General features: G+C 41.5%; 1 protein-coding gene across 4 annotated transcripts in view; it reads left to right on the top strand.

Annotated features, from left to right (window-relative positions):
* The window catches only part of CASP8 (caspase 8), a 40767-nt gene that overhangs the window by 19353 nt on the left and 8508 nt on the right, over nt 1-12906 (top strand). For all 4 annotated transcript variants that reach the window (XM_032638296.1, XM_032638295.1, XM_032638294.1 and 1 more), the window contains 4 exons: nt 486-823; nt 4271-4376; nt 5250-5388; nt 5499-5543. In XM_032638296.1, coding sequence (XP_032494187.1) covers nt 519-823; nt 4271-4376; nt 5250-5388; nt 5499-5543 — 595 coding nt within the window. In that variant the 5' untranslated portion in view covers nt 486-518. The remainder of the gene's footprint in view (nt 1-485; nt 824-4270; nt 4377-5249; nt 5389-5498; nt 5544-12906) is intronic.

Below are 12906 nucleotides of genomic sequence, written 5' to 3'. Positions count from 1 at the left end.
GGGACATGGGTTCATGCCCCGGTCCGGGAAGATCCCACATGCCGCGGAGCGGCTAGGCCCGTGAGCCATGGCCACTGAGCCTGCGCGTCCGGAGCCTGTGCTCCGCAACGGGAGAGGCCACAACAGTGAGAGGCCCACGTACCCCCCGAAAAAAAAAAAAAAAAAAAAAAAAAAATTGTCCTTCACCATCTCCTCCCCAAAGGTGAATTCCCTCCAGGAAGCCCTTCTCCCAGGCTGAGTTAAGTCTCTTTCCTCTATATTTCTACTGTGCCCTGGTCACAACTCTCTGACCACTGGCTAGTTTGTAAATCTACCTTCCAAAACAGTAAGCTACTTGAGAGTGGGAACCTGTTTGTTCGCTTTCTTGCCTGTATCCACAGCATAATGTCTGGCATATAGTAGATGTAATAGCATTTGATGAAGGAACAAATCAGTAAGTGGTAGTTTTCTTCCTCATCTGAACATAACATTGTATTTTAACCTAGGTAACAACTACATTCTCCTAACGCTTGATCAGCATGAATTTCAACAGATGTCTGTATAATATTGGAGAACAGCTGGACAGTGAAGACCTGGCTGCCCTCAAGTTCCTGAGCCTGGACTACATTCCACATAGGAAGCAGGAACCCATCAAGGATGCCTTGGTGCTATTCCAGAGGCTCCAAGAAAAGAGAATGTTGGAGGAAAGCAACCTGTCCTTCTTGAAGGAGCTGCTTTTCCGAATGAAAAGACTGGATCTGCTGCTCACCTACCTGGACACCAGTGAGGAGGAGATGGAGAGGGAGCTTCAGATGCCGGGCAGGGCCCAGATCTCTGCCTATAGGTGGGGAAAACCTCCATGGTGTGGAACTGGGATGTGTGGGTTGAATGGGCACATCTTTATGGGCAGGGCTGATGCTGTTTGTAGGTTGTCTGTATGGTGTGACTTTGGAGCCTTTGGGAAGATGTCCCACCACAGTCAGATTAAGAAATTTAGAGACTTTATGTAGAATTCAGAGAAAAATATACTAAAACCATAAAATAAAATTTTCTTTCCAAGGTGAAACATTACCTATAGGTATGCCAAAATCCAAATAGACACTTTTTAAACGTTCTAACTCTCTCTCTGTTACATATCCGTTATCTTGATGCCTCTGCTTTGCTGATGCCCATACCATGCACTTCTTTGCCTATTATTGAATAAAGCATCGCTACTTCCCACCTGAGACCCCCTCCCACCTACTTCTGGATGACTATGAAATTCTCAGCAGGGTTTTAGGCTTTTATTCCATACCTTAAGACTTGTGTTACCAAGTTCTTAAGTGAGCTGTGTGTTGCCAGTCATGCTGGATTGGCCAGGCCAGACCCCTGCATTGAGTGCTTTTTTGTTTAGGGTATAAGATAACCATTTTTAATCTATGCCTGGCCATCTGGAAACCCCCATTGTAATAACCGATCATTGTAAGGTTAAACAGCTTCCACAGTTTTACTTCATAAGCCATCCTGTAACGCCCAATGACTGCTTAATCCCTGTGACCCCAGATGCTGTCAGAACAGCAGTGGCTTGGGCTGTCTGTCCTGCCAAAGGCTTAACACAGTAGAGAAGTTAATTCCTTATAGTTCTGGAGGCTAGAGGCTAAAATTGAGGTGTCAACAGGATTGATTCCTTTTTAGAGGCTCTGAGGGAGAATCTGTTTCATGATCCTCTCCTAGCTTCAGGTAGTTGCAGGCAGTCCTTGGTGTTCCTTGTCTTACGGATGTATCACTTCAATCTCTGCCTCTTTCTTCACCTTGTCTTCTCCGCTGTGAATCTGTGTCTTAATTTCCCTCTTCTTTTAAAGACACCAACCATTGGATTAGGGCCACCCTAATCTAGTATGATCTTATCTTGGCAAGATTACATCGACAAAGACCATTTTCCCAAGTAAAATCACTTTTACACGTTCCAAGTGGATGTGAATTTGGAAGGAGAGTGGGGAAGGATACTATTCAATACTGGGTAACTTTGGTTCAACAGAATTGTGAAGTCCTTGTAATGAATTTTTTTTCATTAAGGCATCAATTAATCATAAAAACAACAACCCCATAATTAGGAAAGCTAGAGGGCCTCATCTTGTGTCCCCTGTCTTGGTCTTTTGAAGGTTGCACTCCTGCCATGTGAGCAAAACCAAGGCAACTTCCAGTGCAGACAATGACGTGGGCCTCTCTGTTGGAGGGTTACGAGTGTGTAACAAGGGCAGGATCTGTCTGTTAAAATCTTCAACATGTTAGCTTGGGAACAAAAGGGTCAGCACAAGTAAAATCTCCTGCTTGTTCATCATTGTTGAATATCAAGTAAGAAAAAAAAATGCTAGTGTGGCCACTTTCCATTTATAAGATATTTAAAATTTCAAATTATCATTGCTACTTATAAAATTAGTACCTTATAAACTATCCAGATTTATTTCTGGACAACGATGGTACAAGAAAGCCAGTAGTTTTCATTAATGAGGAACGTCGAAGGGCAAAATACCTTGTGATAAAGTTAAAAGGGGAGGTAGCTTTTGATTGGACCCAATCTTGGTCAAACTGAGACAGTTTTAGAGAAATACTTCTAGGGTAGAGATTCCATGAGAAGAAGGATGAAGCAGGTGATAATACTGAGTAACTTCTGTTTCTACACTACAGTTGATCATTGAACAACATGGGGGTTAGGGATGTGGACCCTCTGCACAAAAATCCACTTATAACTTACAGTCGATCCTCCATATCTTAGGTTCCACATTTGTGGGTTCGACCAACCGCAGACTGTGTAGTACTGTATTATGTATTTATGTATTTATTTATTTTGGCGGTACGCAGGCCTCTCACTGTTGTGGCCTCTCCCGTTGTGGAGCACAGGCTCCAGACGCACAGGCTCAGCGGCCATGGCTCACGGACCCAGCCGCTCCGCAGCATGTGGGATCTTCCCAGATTGGGGCACGAACCCGTGTCCCCTGCATCGGCAGGTGGACTCTCAACCACTGCGCCACCAGGGAAGCCCTGTATTACGTATTTATTGAAAAAAATCTGTACATAAGTGGACCCGCGCACTTCAAACCTGTGTTGCTCAAGGGTCAACCATGTTTTTATTTTTAGAATTTTAATTTTCTAATTTACTTTTGAAGTTAACATGTTTTTGTATTAAAGTTATTTTCCTTTGCACCATCATAGTAAAAGGTTTGCCGACTTATAAAACTTTCCTTTGTTCATTCAACAAGCATATCCCAAGAGCCTAGCATAATTTAGGAAATAATAATGCCTGTCATGTTTGAACACTTAGTGTGTTGCCAAAGGTTGGTTTAAGTGCTTCAGGTAAACTTATTCATGTAATCCTCAACACCTCCCAGAGGGGTAAATAGAGTATTATCTACAATCTACAGATGAGGGGGAAAAATTGTGTAACATGTCTAAAGCCACACAGCTCATGGATGGTGGATCCAAGTTTCCAACACCAGGAGTCTGGGTCCCCTGCACTTAAACACTGTATCTCATGACCCTCTAGGCTTATGGAAACCAAAAGGGCACTGATCCCATTCTCAGGGAACTTGGACAGCTTCATAAACAGAAAGTTATATGTGTTACTCTTCTGGCGATGCACAGGCAGGTACAGCGGGGTGAATAAAGCCTTGAGGACAGTCAGGCAGTGCTTGAACTGTTGGTGGATGAGTGGTTGTCTGCAGACGGACAAGGGGATAGGGGTGGGAGGAGGCCCAGCATAACAGGGTGAGGGGCAGGGCACCTGGGTGTGTTTGGAGAGGAGATGGGGGGACAGCAGTAAGGAGCATCCAGAGATGAGGAGACAGGCTGGGCTCAGTTCACAAAAGCCTGTACTCCAGAAGGAGGTGTTTGGCCTTCCTACTGAAGGTAGCGGCTGGGAGAACACTGACTAGTTTTAATTGAGGAATTCCATCTGATTTGCATTTTGAAAAGCATGATATCCAAAATCAAAGCTTTTTTTCTATTGCAACAAGATCTTGATTTTATAGCGAAGGACAAAGGAAAAACACAATTCATTTAACTGGAATTAACTGAAAGTCAAAGTTGGAGAACTTTAAATTCTGTTAAGAGTGGGATAGTTGGGCCTGAGCCATTTGTCTTCAGTGTCACTACACCAGCCTCTTTCCAAGGACTCAACTCATAAATGATGTCATTATCTGGCTTTATTTTAAAGGGAGGCCATAGGAATCAAGTCCACTGTGACCCGGATGGGAAATCGGTTGGGAAATCATTTAAAAAAATATTTCTAAAGTGTTTCTGTTTCCCACTTCAGGGTCATGCTTTTTCAGATTTCAGAAGATGTGAACAAACTGGAATTGAAGGACTTCAAGTTTTTTTTGAGCCAGGAGATCGCCAAATGTAAGCTGGATGATGACATGGTAAGACCTGGTGTCTGACCGAGGTTTAGTCCTGAGGGGGAGTCAGCCAGTGGGGATTTCTGAGACTAAAGAGAGCACTTGTCAGTAAAAGCAACATGAATTCTCACTTTTTAACTGGGGAGAAGAAGAATGCTGTCAGGCATGAGTGCTGTAGATATGATGCCTCTGTATACTGTGAAGTGCTGCTCACATTAATTACCAGGAACAAGGCAGAGTGAGGAGCAAGGGGAGAAGGCTGGTGTGGAGGCACAGGCAATGTGGAGACCTTGCAGAGCCAGGAGAGACGGTGGTGGGCCTGAGATCGTTTCCCCACTTCTGCAGTCTCTGAAACAACCTGGGACCTGGAACTCTGTGTGTGTGTGTGTGTGTGTGTGTGTGTGTGTGTGTGTGTGTGTGTGTTGTGATGTAATGTTGTATGTGTGTGTGCTTGTCTGTGTGTGTGTGTTATGGGGACACTCAGCCTGGAGATGATCAGGTGGCAGAGGCAATGGAGGGTGTGAGGCAGTCCCCAGGGCTGTTGCCATAGGGACCAGGCTGTCACATCTCAGCCATGCACTCGGGCTGCTTCACTGTCTTCACATAAAGATGTCCACAGGCAGTTTCAGCACAGGGCCTAGGCCTAGGGACTAGGTGACATCTGATGTGACTTCTCCTGTGTCTTCTTATTTCTATCTTTCTGGGCCAGAAATCATGAATTGCCTCCCTAATAATCTACTGATTGGCTTTATAAGACCAGGATGTCCTCTCAGGAGGGTTGGCTTGGGAAGCTAGGGTGGGTGCTTAGTTTGGAGAGAGTGGAAGCAAAAAAAAAAGTTAATCTAAAAGCCAATATGTCTCCATCTAGTCTTCCAACTTGATTTCTCCTCCCTCTAGACCTTGCTTGATATTTTCATAGAGATGGAGAAGAGGGTCATCCTAGGGGAAAGAAACTTGGACACCCTGAAAAAAATCTGTGAGCAAATCAACAAGAGCTTGCTGAAGAAAATCAACGATTATGAAGAACTAAGCAGAGGTATAAATAACCTGAGAGCTGTGGATCAACAAAATGTAGTCTTAAGTGGACAGACTCCTCTATGTCACAGCAGTTTCTAATCAAATATGTGTGTTTCTTTTTAAATTCAGAGCAAAGAATGAGCCTTGGAAGAGGTCCAGATGAATTTTCAAACGGTAATACTTGCAGATATGTTTTCGAGGTTTATTTAGTTAATTTACTTCCTGATAGCCTCATTGCCTCCTCTCCACAACCTTCTACCACATCTGCATTTTGTTTTTAATTGAGGTAGAGTTGTTTTACAATGTTGTGTTAGTTTCAGTGAATTGAAGTAGAGTTCCCTGTGCTATAGAGCAGGTCCTCATTAGGTATCTATTTCCTACCTATTAGTGTATATATGTCAATCCCAATCTCCCAATTCTTTCCACCCCCCGTTTTCCCCCTTGGTGTCCATACGTTTGTTCTCTATGTCTGTGTCTCTACTTCTGCCTTGCAAACCAGTTCATCTGTATCATTTTTTCTAGATTCCACATATGTGTGTTAAATATATGATATTTGTTTTTCTCTTTCTGACTTACTTCACTCTGTATGACAGTCTCTAGGTCCATCCACGTCTCTGCAAATGACCCAATTTCATTCCTTTTTGTAGGCTGAGTAATATTCCATTGTATATATGTACCACGTCTTCTTTATCCATTTGTCTGTTGATGGGCATTGACATTGCTTCCATGACCTGGCTATCGTAAATAGTGCTGCAATGAATATCAAGGTGCATGTGTCTTTTTTTTAAATAAAATTTATTGATTTATTTTTGGCTGTGTTGGGTCTTTGTTGCTGCACATAGGCTTTCTCTAGCTGTGGCAAGTAAGGGCTACTCTTCGTTGCTGCATGTGGGCTTCTTAGTGCGGTGACTTCTCTTGTTGCAAAGCACGGGCTCTAGGTGCGCGGGCTTCAGTAGTTGAGGCTTGTGGGCTCTAGAGTGCAGGCTCAGTAGTTGTGGCACACAGGTTTAGTTGCTCTGCCACATGTGGGATCATCCAGGACCAGGGCTCGAACCTGTGTCCCCTGCATTGTCAGGTGGATTCTAAACCACTGTGCCACCAGGGAAGTCCGCATGTGTCTTTTTGAATTAAGGCTTTCGCTGGGTATATGCCCGGTAGTGGGATTTCTGGGTCATATGCTAATTCTATTTTTAGTTTTTTAAGGAACCTCCATACTGTTCTCCATAGTGACTGTATCAACTTACATTCCCACCAACAGTGCGAGAGGGTTCTCTTTTCTCCATACCCTCTCCAGCATTTATTGCTTGTAGATTTTTTGATGATGGCCACTCTGACAGGTGTGAGGTGATCCCTCATTGTAGTTTTGATTTGCGTTTCTCTAGTGATTAGTGATGTTGAGCATCCTTTCATTTGTTTGTTGGCAATCTGTATATCTTCTTTGGAGAAATGTTTATTTAGGCCTTCTGCCCATTTTCGATTGGGTTGTTTGTTTTTTTGATATTGAGCTGCAGGAACTGCTTGCTTGTATATTTTGGAGATTAATCCTTTGTCAGTTGCTTCATTTCCAAATATTTTCTCCCTTTCTGAGGGTTGTCTTTTTGTCTTGTTTATGTTTTCCTTTGTTGTGCAAGAGCTTTTCAATTTCATTAGGTCCCATTTGTTTATTTTTGTTTTTATTTCCATTTCTCTAAGAGGTGGGTCAAAAAGGATCTTGCTGTAATTTATGTCATAGAGTGTTCTGCCTATGTTTTCCTCTAAGAGTTTGACAGTGTCTGGCCTTACATTTAGGTGTTTAATCCATTTTGAGTTTATTTTTGTGTATCATGTTAGGGAGTGTTCTAATTTCATTCTTTTACAAGTAGCTGTCCAGTTTTGCCAGCATCACTTATTGAAGAGACTGTCTTTTCTCCATTGTATATCCTTGCCTCCTCTGTCATAGAGTAGTTGACCAAGGGTGTGTGGGTTTATCTCTGGGCTTTTTATCCTGTTCCATTGATCTATGTTTGTTTTTGTGCCACTACCATGCTGTCTTGATTACTGTAGCTTTGTAGTATAGTCTGAAGTCAGGGAGTCTGATTCTTACAGCTCCATTTTTTTTTTTTTAAGACGATGTTGGGTGTAGGAGTTTATTAATTAATTAATTAATTTTTGCTGTGTTGGGTCTTTGTTTCTGTGCAAGGGCTTTCTCTAGTTGTGGCAAGCGGAGGCCACTCTTCATTGCGGTGCGCGGGGCTCTCACTATCGTGGCCTCTCTTGTTGCAGAGCACAGGCTCCAGATGTGCAGGCTCAGTAGTTGTGGCTCACGGACCCAGTTGCTCCGCAGCATGTGGGATCCTCCCAGACCAGGGCTCGACCCGTGTCCCCCATATTAGCAGGCAGATTCTCAACCACTGCACCAGCAGGGAAGCCCCATTTTTTTTTTTTTTCTCAAGATTGCTTTGGCTATTCAGGGTCTTTTGTGTCTCCATACAAATTTTAAGATTTTTTGTTCTAGTTCTGTGAAAAATGCCATTGGCAATTTGATAGGGATTGCATTGAATCTGTAGATTGCTTTGGGTAGTATAGTCATTTTTGCAATATTGATTTCCCAATCAAAGAACATGGTATATCTCTCCATCTGTTTGTGTCATCTTTGATTTCTTTCATCAGTATCCTGTAGTTTTCTGAGTACAGGTTTTTTACCTCCTTAGGTAGGTTTATTCCTAGGTATTTTATTCTTTTTGTTGCAATGGTGAATGGGATTGTTTCCTTAATTTCTCTTTCTGATCTTTCATTGTTAGTGTATAGAATGCAAGAGATTTCTGTGCATTAATTTTGTATCCTGCAACTTTACCAGATTCATTGTTTAGCTCTAGTAGTTTTCTGGTGGCATCTTTAGGATTCTCTATGTATGGTATCATGTCATCTGCAAACAGTGACAGTTTTACTTCTTCTTTTCCAATTTTTATTCCTTTTATTTCCTTTTCTTCTCTGATTGCCGTGGCTAGGACTTCCAAAACTATGTTCAATAATAGTGGTGAGGGCTTCCCTGGTGGCGCAGTGGTTGAGAGTCCGCCTGCCAATGCAGGGGACACGGGTTCGTGCCCTGGTACGGGAAGATCCCACATGCCACGGAGCGGCTGCGCCCGTGAGCCATGGCTGCTGAGCCTGCGCGTCCGGAGCCTGTGCTCCACAACGGGAGAGGCCACAACAGTGAGAGGCCCATGTACCACAAAAAAAACCCCAAAACAAAAACAAACAAACTAAAAAAATAGTGGTGAGACTGGACATCCTTGTCTTGTTCCTTATCTTAGAGGAAATGCTTTCAGTTTTTCACCATTGAGAATGATGTTTGCTGTGGGTTTGTCATATATGGCCTTCATTATGCTGAGGTAGGTTCCCCCTGTGCCCACTTTCTGGAGAGTTCTTTTAATCATAAATGGGTGTTGAATTTTCTCAAAAGCTTTTTCTGCATCTATTGAGATGATCATATGGTGTTTCTTCTTCAGTTTGTTAATATGGTGTACACATTGATTGATTTGTGTATATTGAAGAATCCTTGCATCCCTGGGATCAGTCCCACTTGATCATGGTGTATGATCCTTTAAATGTGTTGTTGGATTCTGTTTGCTAGTATTTTGTTGAGGATTTTTGCATCTACATTCATCAGTGATGTTGGTCTGTAATTTTCTTTTTTTGTGATATCTTTGTCTGGTTTTGGCATCAGGGTGATGGTGGCCTTGTAGAATAAGTTTTGGAATGTTCCTTCCTCTGCAGTTTTTTGGAAGAGTTTGAGAAGGATGGGTGTTAGCTCTTCTCTAAATGTTTGATAGAATTCACCTGTGAAGCCATCTGGTCCTGGACTTTTGTTTGTTGGAAGATTTTTAATCACAGTTTCAATTCCATTACTTGTGATTGGTCTGTTTATATTTTCTATTTCTACCTGGTTCAGTCTTGGAAGGTTATACCTTTCTAAGAATTTGTCCATTTCTTCCAGGTTGTCCACTTTATTGGCATAGAGTTGCTTGTAGTAGTCCCCTAGGCTACTTTTTATTTCTGCAGTGTCTGTTGTGACTTCTTTTTCATTTGTAATTTTATTGATTTGAGTTCTCTCCCTTGTTTTCTTGATAAGACTGGCTAAAGATTTATCAATTTTGTATATCTTCTCAAAGAACAAGATTTTAGTTTTATTGATCTTTGCTATTGCTTTCTTTGTTTCTATTTCATTTGTTTCTGCTCTGATCTTTATAATTTCTTTCCTTCTACTAACTTTGGGGTTTTTTTTGTTGTTGTTCTTCTTCTTTCTCTAGTTCCTTTAGGTGTAAGGTTAGATTGTTTATTTGAGATTTTTCTTGTTTCTTGAGGTAGGATTGTATTGCTATAAAGTTCCCTCTTAGAACTGCTTTTGCTGCATCCCATAGGTTTTGGGCCGTCGTGTTTTTTGTCATTTATCTCTAGGTATTTTTAAATTTCCTCTTTGATTTCTTCAGTGATCTCTTGGTTATTTAGTAGCATATTGTTTAGCCTCCATGTGTTTGTGTTTTTTACAGGTTTTTTCCTCTAATTGATTTCTAATTTCATAGCATTGTGATTGGAAAAGATGCTTGATATGATTTCAATTTTCTTAAATTTACCAAGGCTTGATTTGTGACCCAAGATATGATCTATACTGGAGAATGTTCCATGTGCACTTGAGAAGAAAGTGTAATCTGCTGTTTTCAGATGGAATGTCCTGTAAATATCAATTAAATCTATCTGGTCTATTTTGTCATTTAAAGCTTGTGTTTCCTTATTTATTTTCTGTCTGGATGATCTGTTAAGTGAGGTGTTAAAGTCCCCCACCTTTATTGTGTTACTGTTGATTTCCCCTTTTTATAGCTGTTAGCATTTGCCTTACGTATTGAGGTGCTCCTATCTTGGGTGCATATATATTTATAATTGTTATATCTTCTTCCTGGATTGATCCCTTGATCACTATGTAGTTTCCTTCTTTGTGTCTTGTAACATTCTTTATTTTAAAGTCTATTTTATCTGTTATGAGTATTGCTACCCCAGCTTTCTTTTGATTTCCATTTGCATGGAATATCTTTTTCTATCACTTCACTTTCAGTCTGTATGTGTCCCTAAGTCTGAAGTGGGTCTCTTGTAGACAGCATATATACAGGTCTTGTTTTTGTATCCATTCAGTGAGCCTGTGTCTTTTGGTTGGAACATTTAATCCATTCACAGTTAAGGTAATTATGAATATGTATGTCCCTATTACCATTTTCTTAATTGTTTTGTTTTTGTAGGTCTTTTTCTTCTCGTGTTTCCCGCATAGAGAAGTTCCTTTGGTATTTGTTGTAGAGCTGGTTTTGTTGTACTAAATTCTCTTACATTTTGCTTGTCTGTAAATCTTTTGATTTTTCCATCAATTCTGAATGAGATCCTTGCTGGGTAGAGTAATCTTGGCTGTAGCTTTTTCGCTTTCATCACTTTAAGTATATTGGGCCCTCCCCTGTTGCCTGTGGAGTTTCTGCTGAAAAATCAGCTCATAACCTTACAGGGATTCCTTTGTATGTTATTTGTTGCTCTTCCCTTGCTGCTTTTAATATTTTTTCTTTTTATAAAAAGATTTATTATTTATTTATTTATTTATATTTTTGGCTGTGTTGGCTCTTAGTTTTGGCACACAGGATCTTCATTGAGGCATGCAGAATCTTTCATTGCAGTGTGCAGACTCTCGTTGTGGTGTGCGGGCTTCTGTGTAGTTGTGGTGTGTGCGTTTTCTCTCTCTAGCTGTAGTGCACAGGCTCCAGGGTGCATGGGCTCTGTAGTTGTGTCATGCAGGTTCCAGAGCACATGGGCTCTGTAATTTGTGGCACACGGTCTCTAGTTGAGGCATGTGAGCTCAGTAGTTGTGGCACATGGGCTTAGTTGCCTTGTGGCATGTGGGATCTTAGTTCCATGACCAAGGATTGAACCCACGTCCCCTGCATTGTAAGGCAGATTCTTTACCACTGGACCACAAGGGAAGTCGCTAATATTTTTTCTTTGTATTTAATTTTTGATAGTTTGATTAATATGTGTCTTGGTGTGTTTCTCTTTGGGTTTATCTTGTATGGGACTCTCTGTGCTTTCTGGACTTGATTGACTATTTCCTTTCCCATATTAGGGAAGTTTTCAACTATAATCTCTTCAAATGTTTTCTCAGGCCCTTTCTCTTTCTCTTCTTCTTTCTCTTCTGGGACCCCTATAATTCGAATGTTGGTGCGTTTAATGTTGTCCCAGTGGTCTCTGAGACTGTCCTCAGTTCTTTTCATTCTTTTTTGTTTATTCTGCTCTGCAGCAGTTATTTCCACCATTCTATCTTCACTTCTCCATTCTTCTGCCTCAGTTATTCTATTGATTCCTTCTAGAGTATTTTTAATTTCAGTTATTGTGTTGTTCATCGCTGTTTGTTTGCTCTTTAGTTCTTCTAGGTCCTTGTTAAACATTTCTTGTATTCTCTCCATTCTATTGCCAAGATTTTGGATCATCTTTACTATCATTACTCTGAATTCTTTTTCAGGTAGACTGCCTATTTCCTCTTCATTTGTTTGGTCTTGTGGGTTTTTACATTGCTCCTTCATCTGCAGCATATTTCTCTGTGTTCTCATTTTGTTTAACTTACTGTGTTTGGGGTCTCCTTTCTGCAGGCTGCAGGGTCGTAGTTCCTCTTACTTCTGGCGTCTGCCCCCAGTGGGTGGGGTTGGTCCAGTGCCTTGTGTAGGCTTCCTGGTGGGGGGACTGGTGCCTGCATTCTGGTGGGTGGAGCTGGATCTTGTTCCTCTGGTGGGCAGGGCTGCCTCCAGTGGTGTGTTTTGGGGTGTCTGTGAGCGTAGTATGACTTTAGTCAGCCTGTCTGACTAAAGGCTGGGGTTTAGACTAATGGGTGGGGTTGCATTCCTGTCTTGCTAGTTGTTTGTTGTGAGGCATCCAGCACTGGAGCTTGCTGGCCCTTGGGTGGAGCTGGGCCTTACTGTTGAGATGGAGACCTCTGGGAGAACTCTCACTGATTAATATTCCCTGGGGCCAGGAGTTCTCTGGTGGTCCAACATCCTGGACTCAGCTCTCCCACCTCAGAGGCTCAGGCCCAACACCTGGCTGGAGCATCAAGACGCTGCAAGCCACATGGTGTGGAAGAAAAGAAAAGAAAACAAAAAGAACAGACAAACAAAACCCCAAGTTGAATGGTAAAAGCAAAACAAAAAACCAATCAAAAGCAGAAAGCAATCTAAAAAAAGGCAAAGAAAGCATAAAACACACAAAAGAGATAAAAAAACATAAAAACATAAGAAAGGTGAAAACAAAAGGAAAAAATACAAAACAACAAAAAAGTAAAGTAAAAATTGAAAAATATAAAATATAGTTAAAAAGAAGATAAAGGGCTTCCCTGGTGGCGCAGTGATTGAGAGTCCGCCTGCTGATGCAGGGGACATGGGTTCGTGCCCCAGTCCAGGAAGATCCCACATGCTTGCGTACAACAAAAAGAAAAAAGAAAAAAAGAAGATAAAAACAAAGCAAAACAAAGGAAAAA

Source organism: Phocoena sinus, chromosome 7 (genome assembly GCF_008692025.1).
Source record: "Phocoena sinus isolate mPhoSin1 chromosome 7, mPhoSin1.pri, whole genome shotgun sequence".
NCBI lineage: Eukaryota > Metazoa > Chordata > Mammalia > Artiodactyla > Phocoenidae > Phocoena > Phocoena sinus.
The sequence above is the reverse complement of the archived record's forward strand: the minus strand, read 5'-3'. Positions and strand labels throughout refer to the sequence as shown.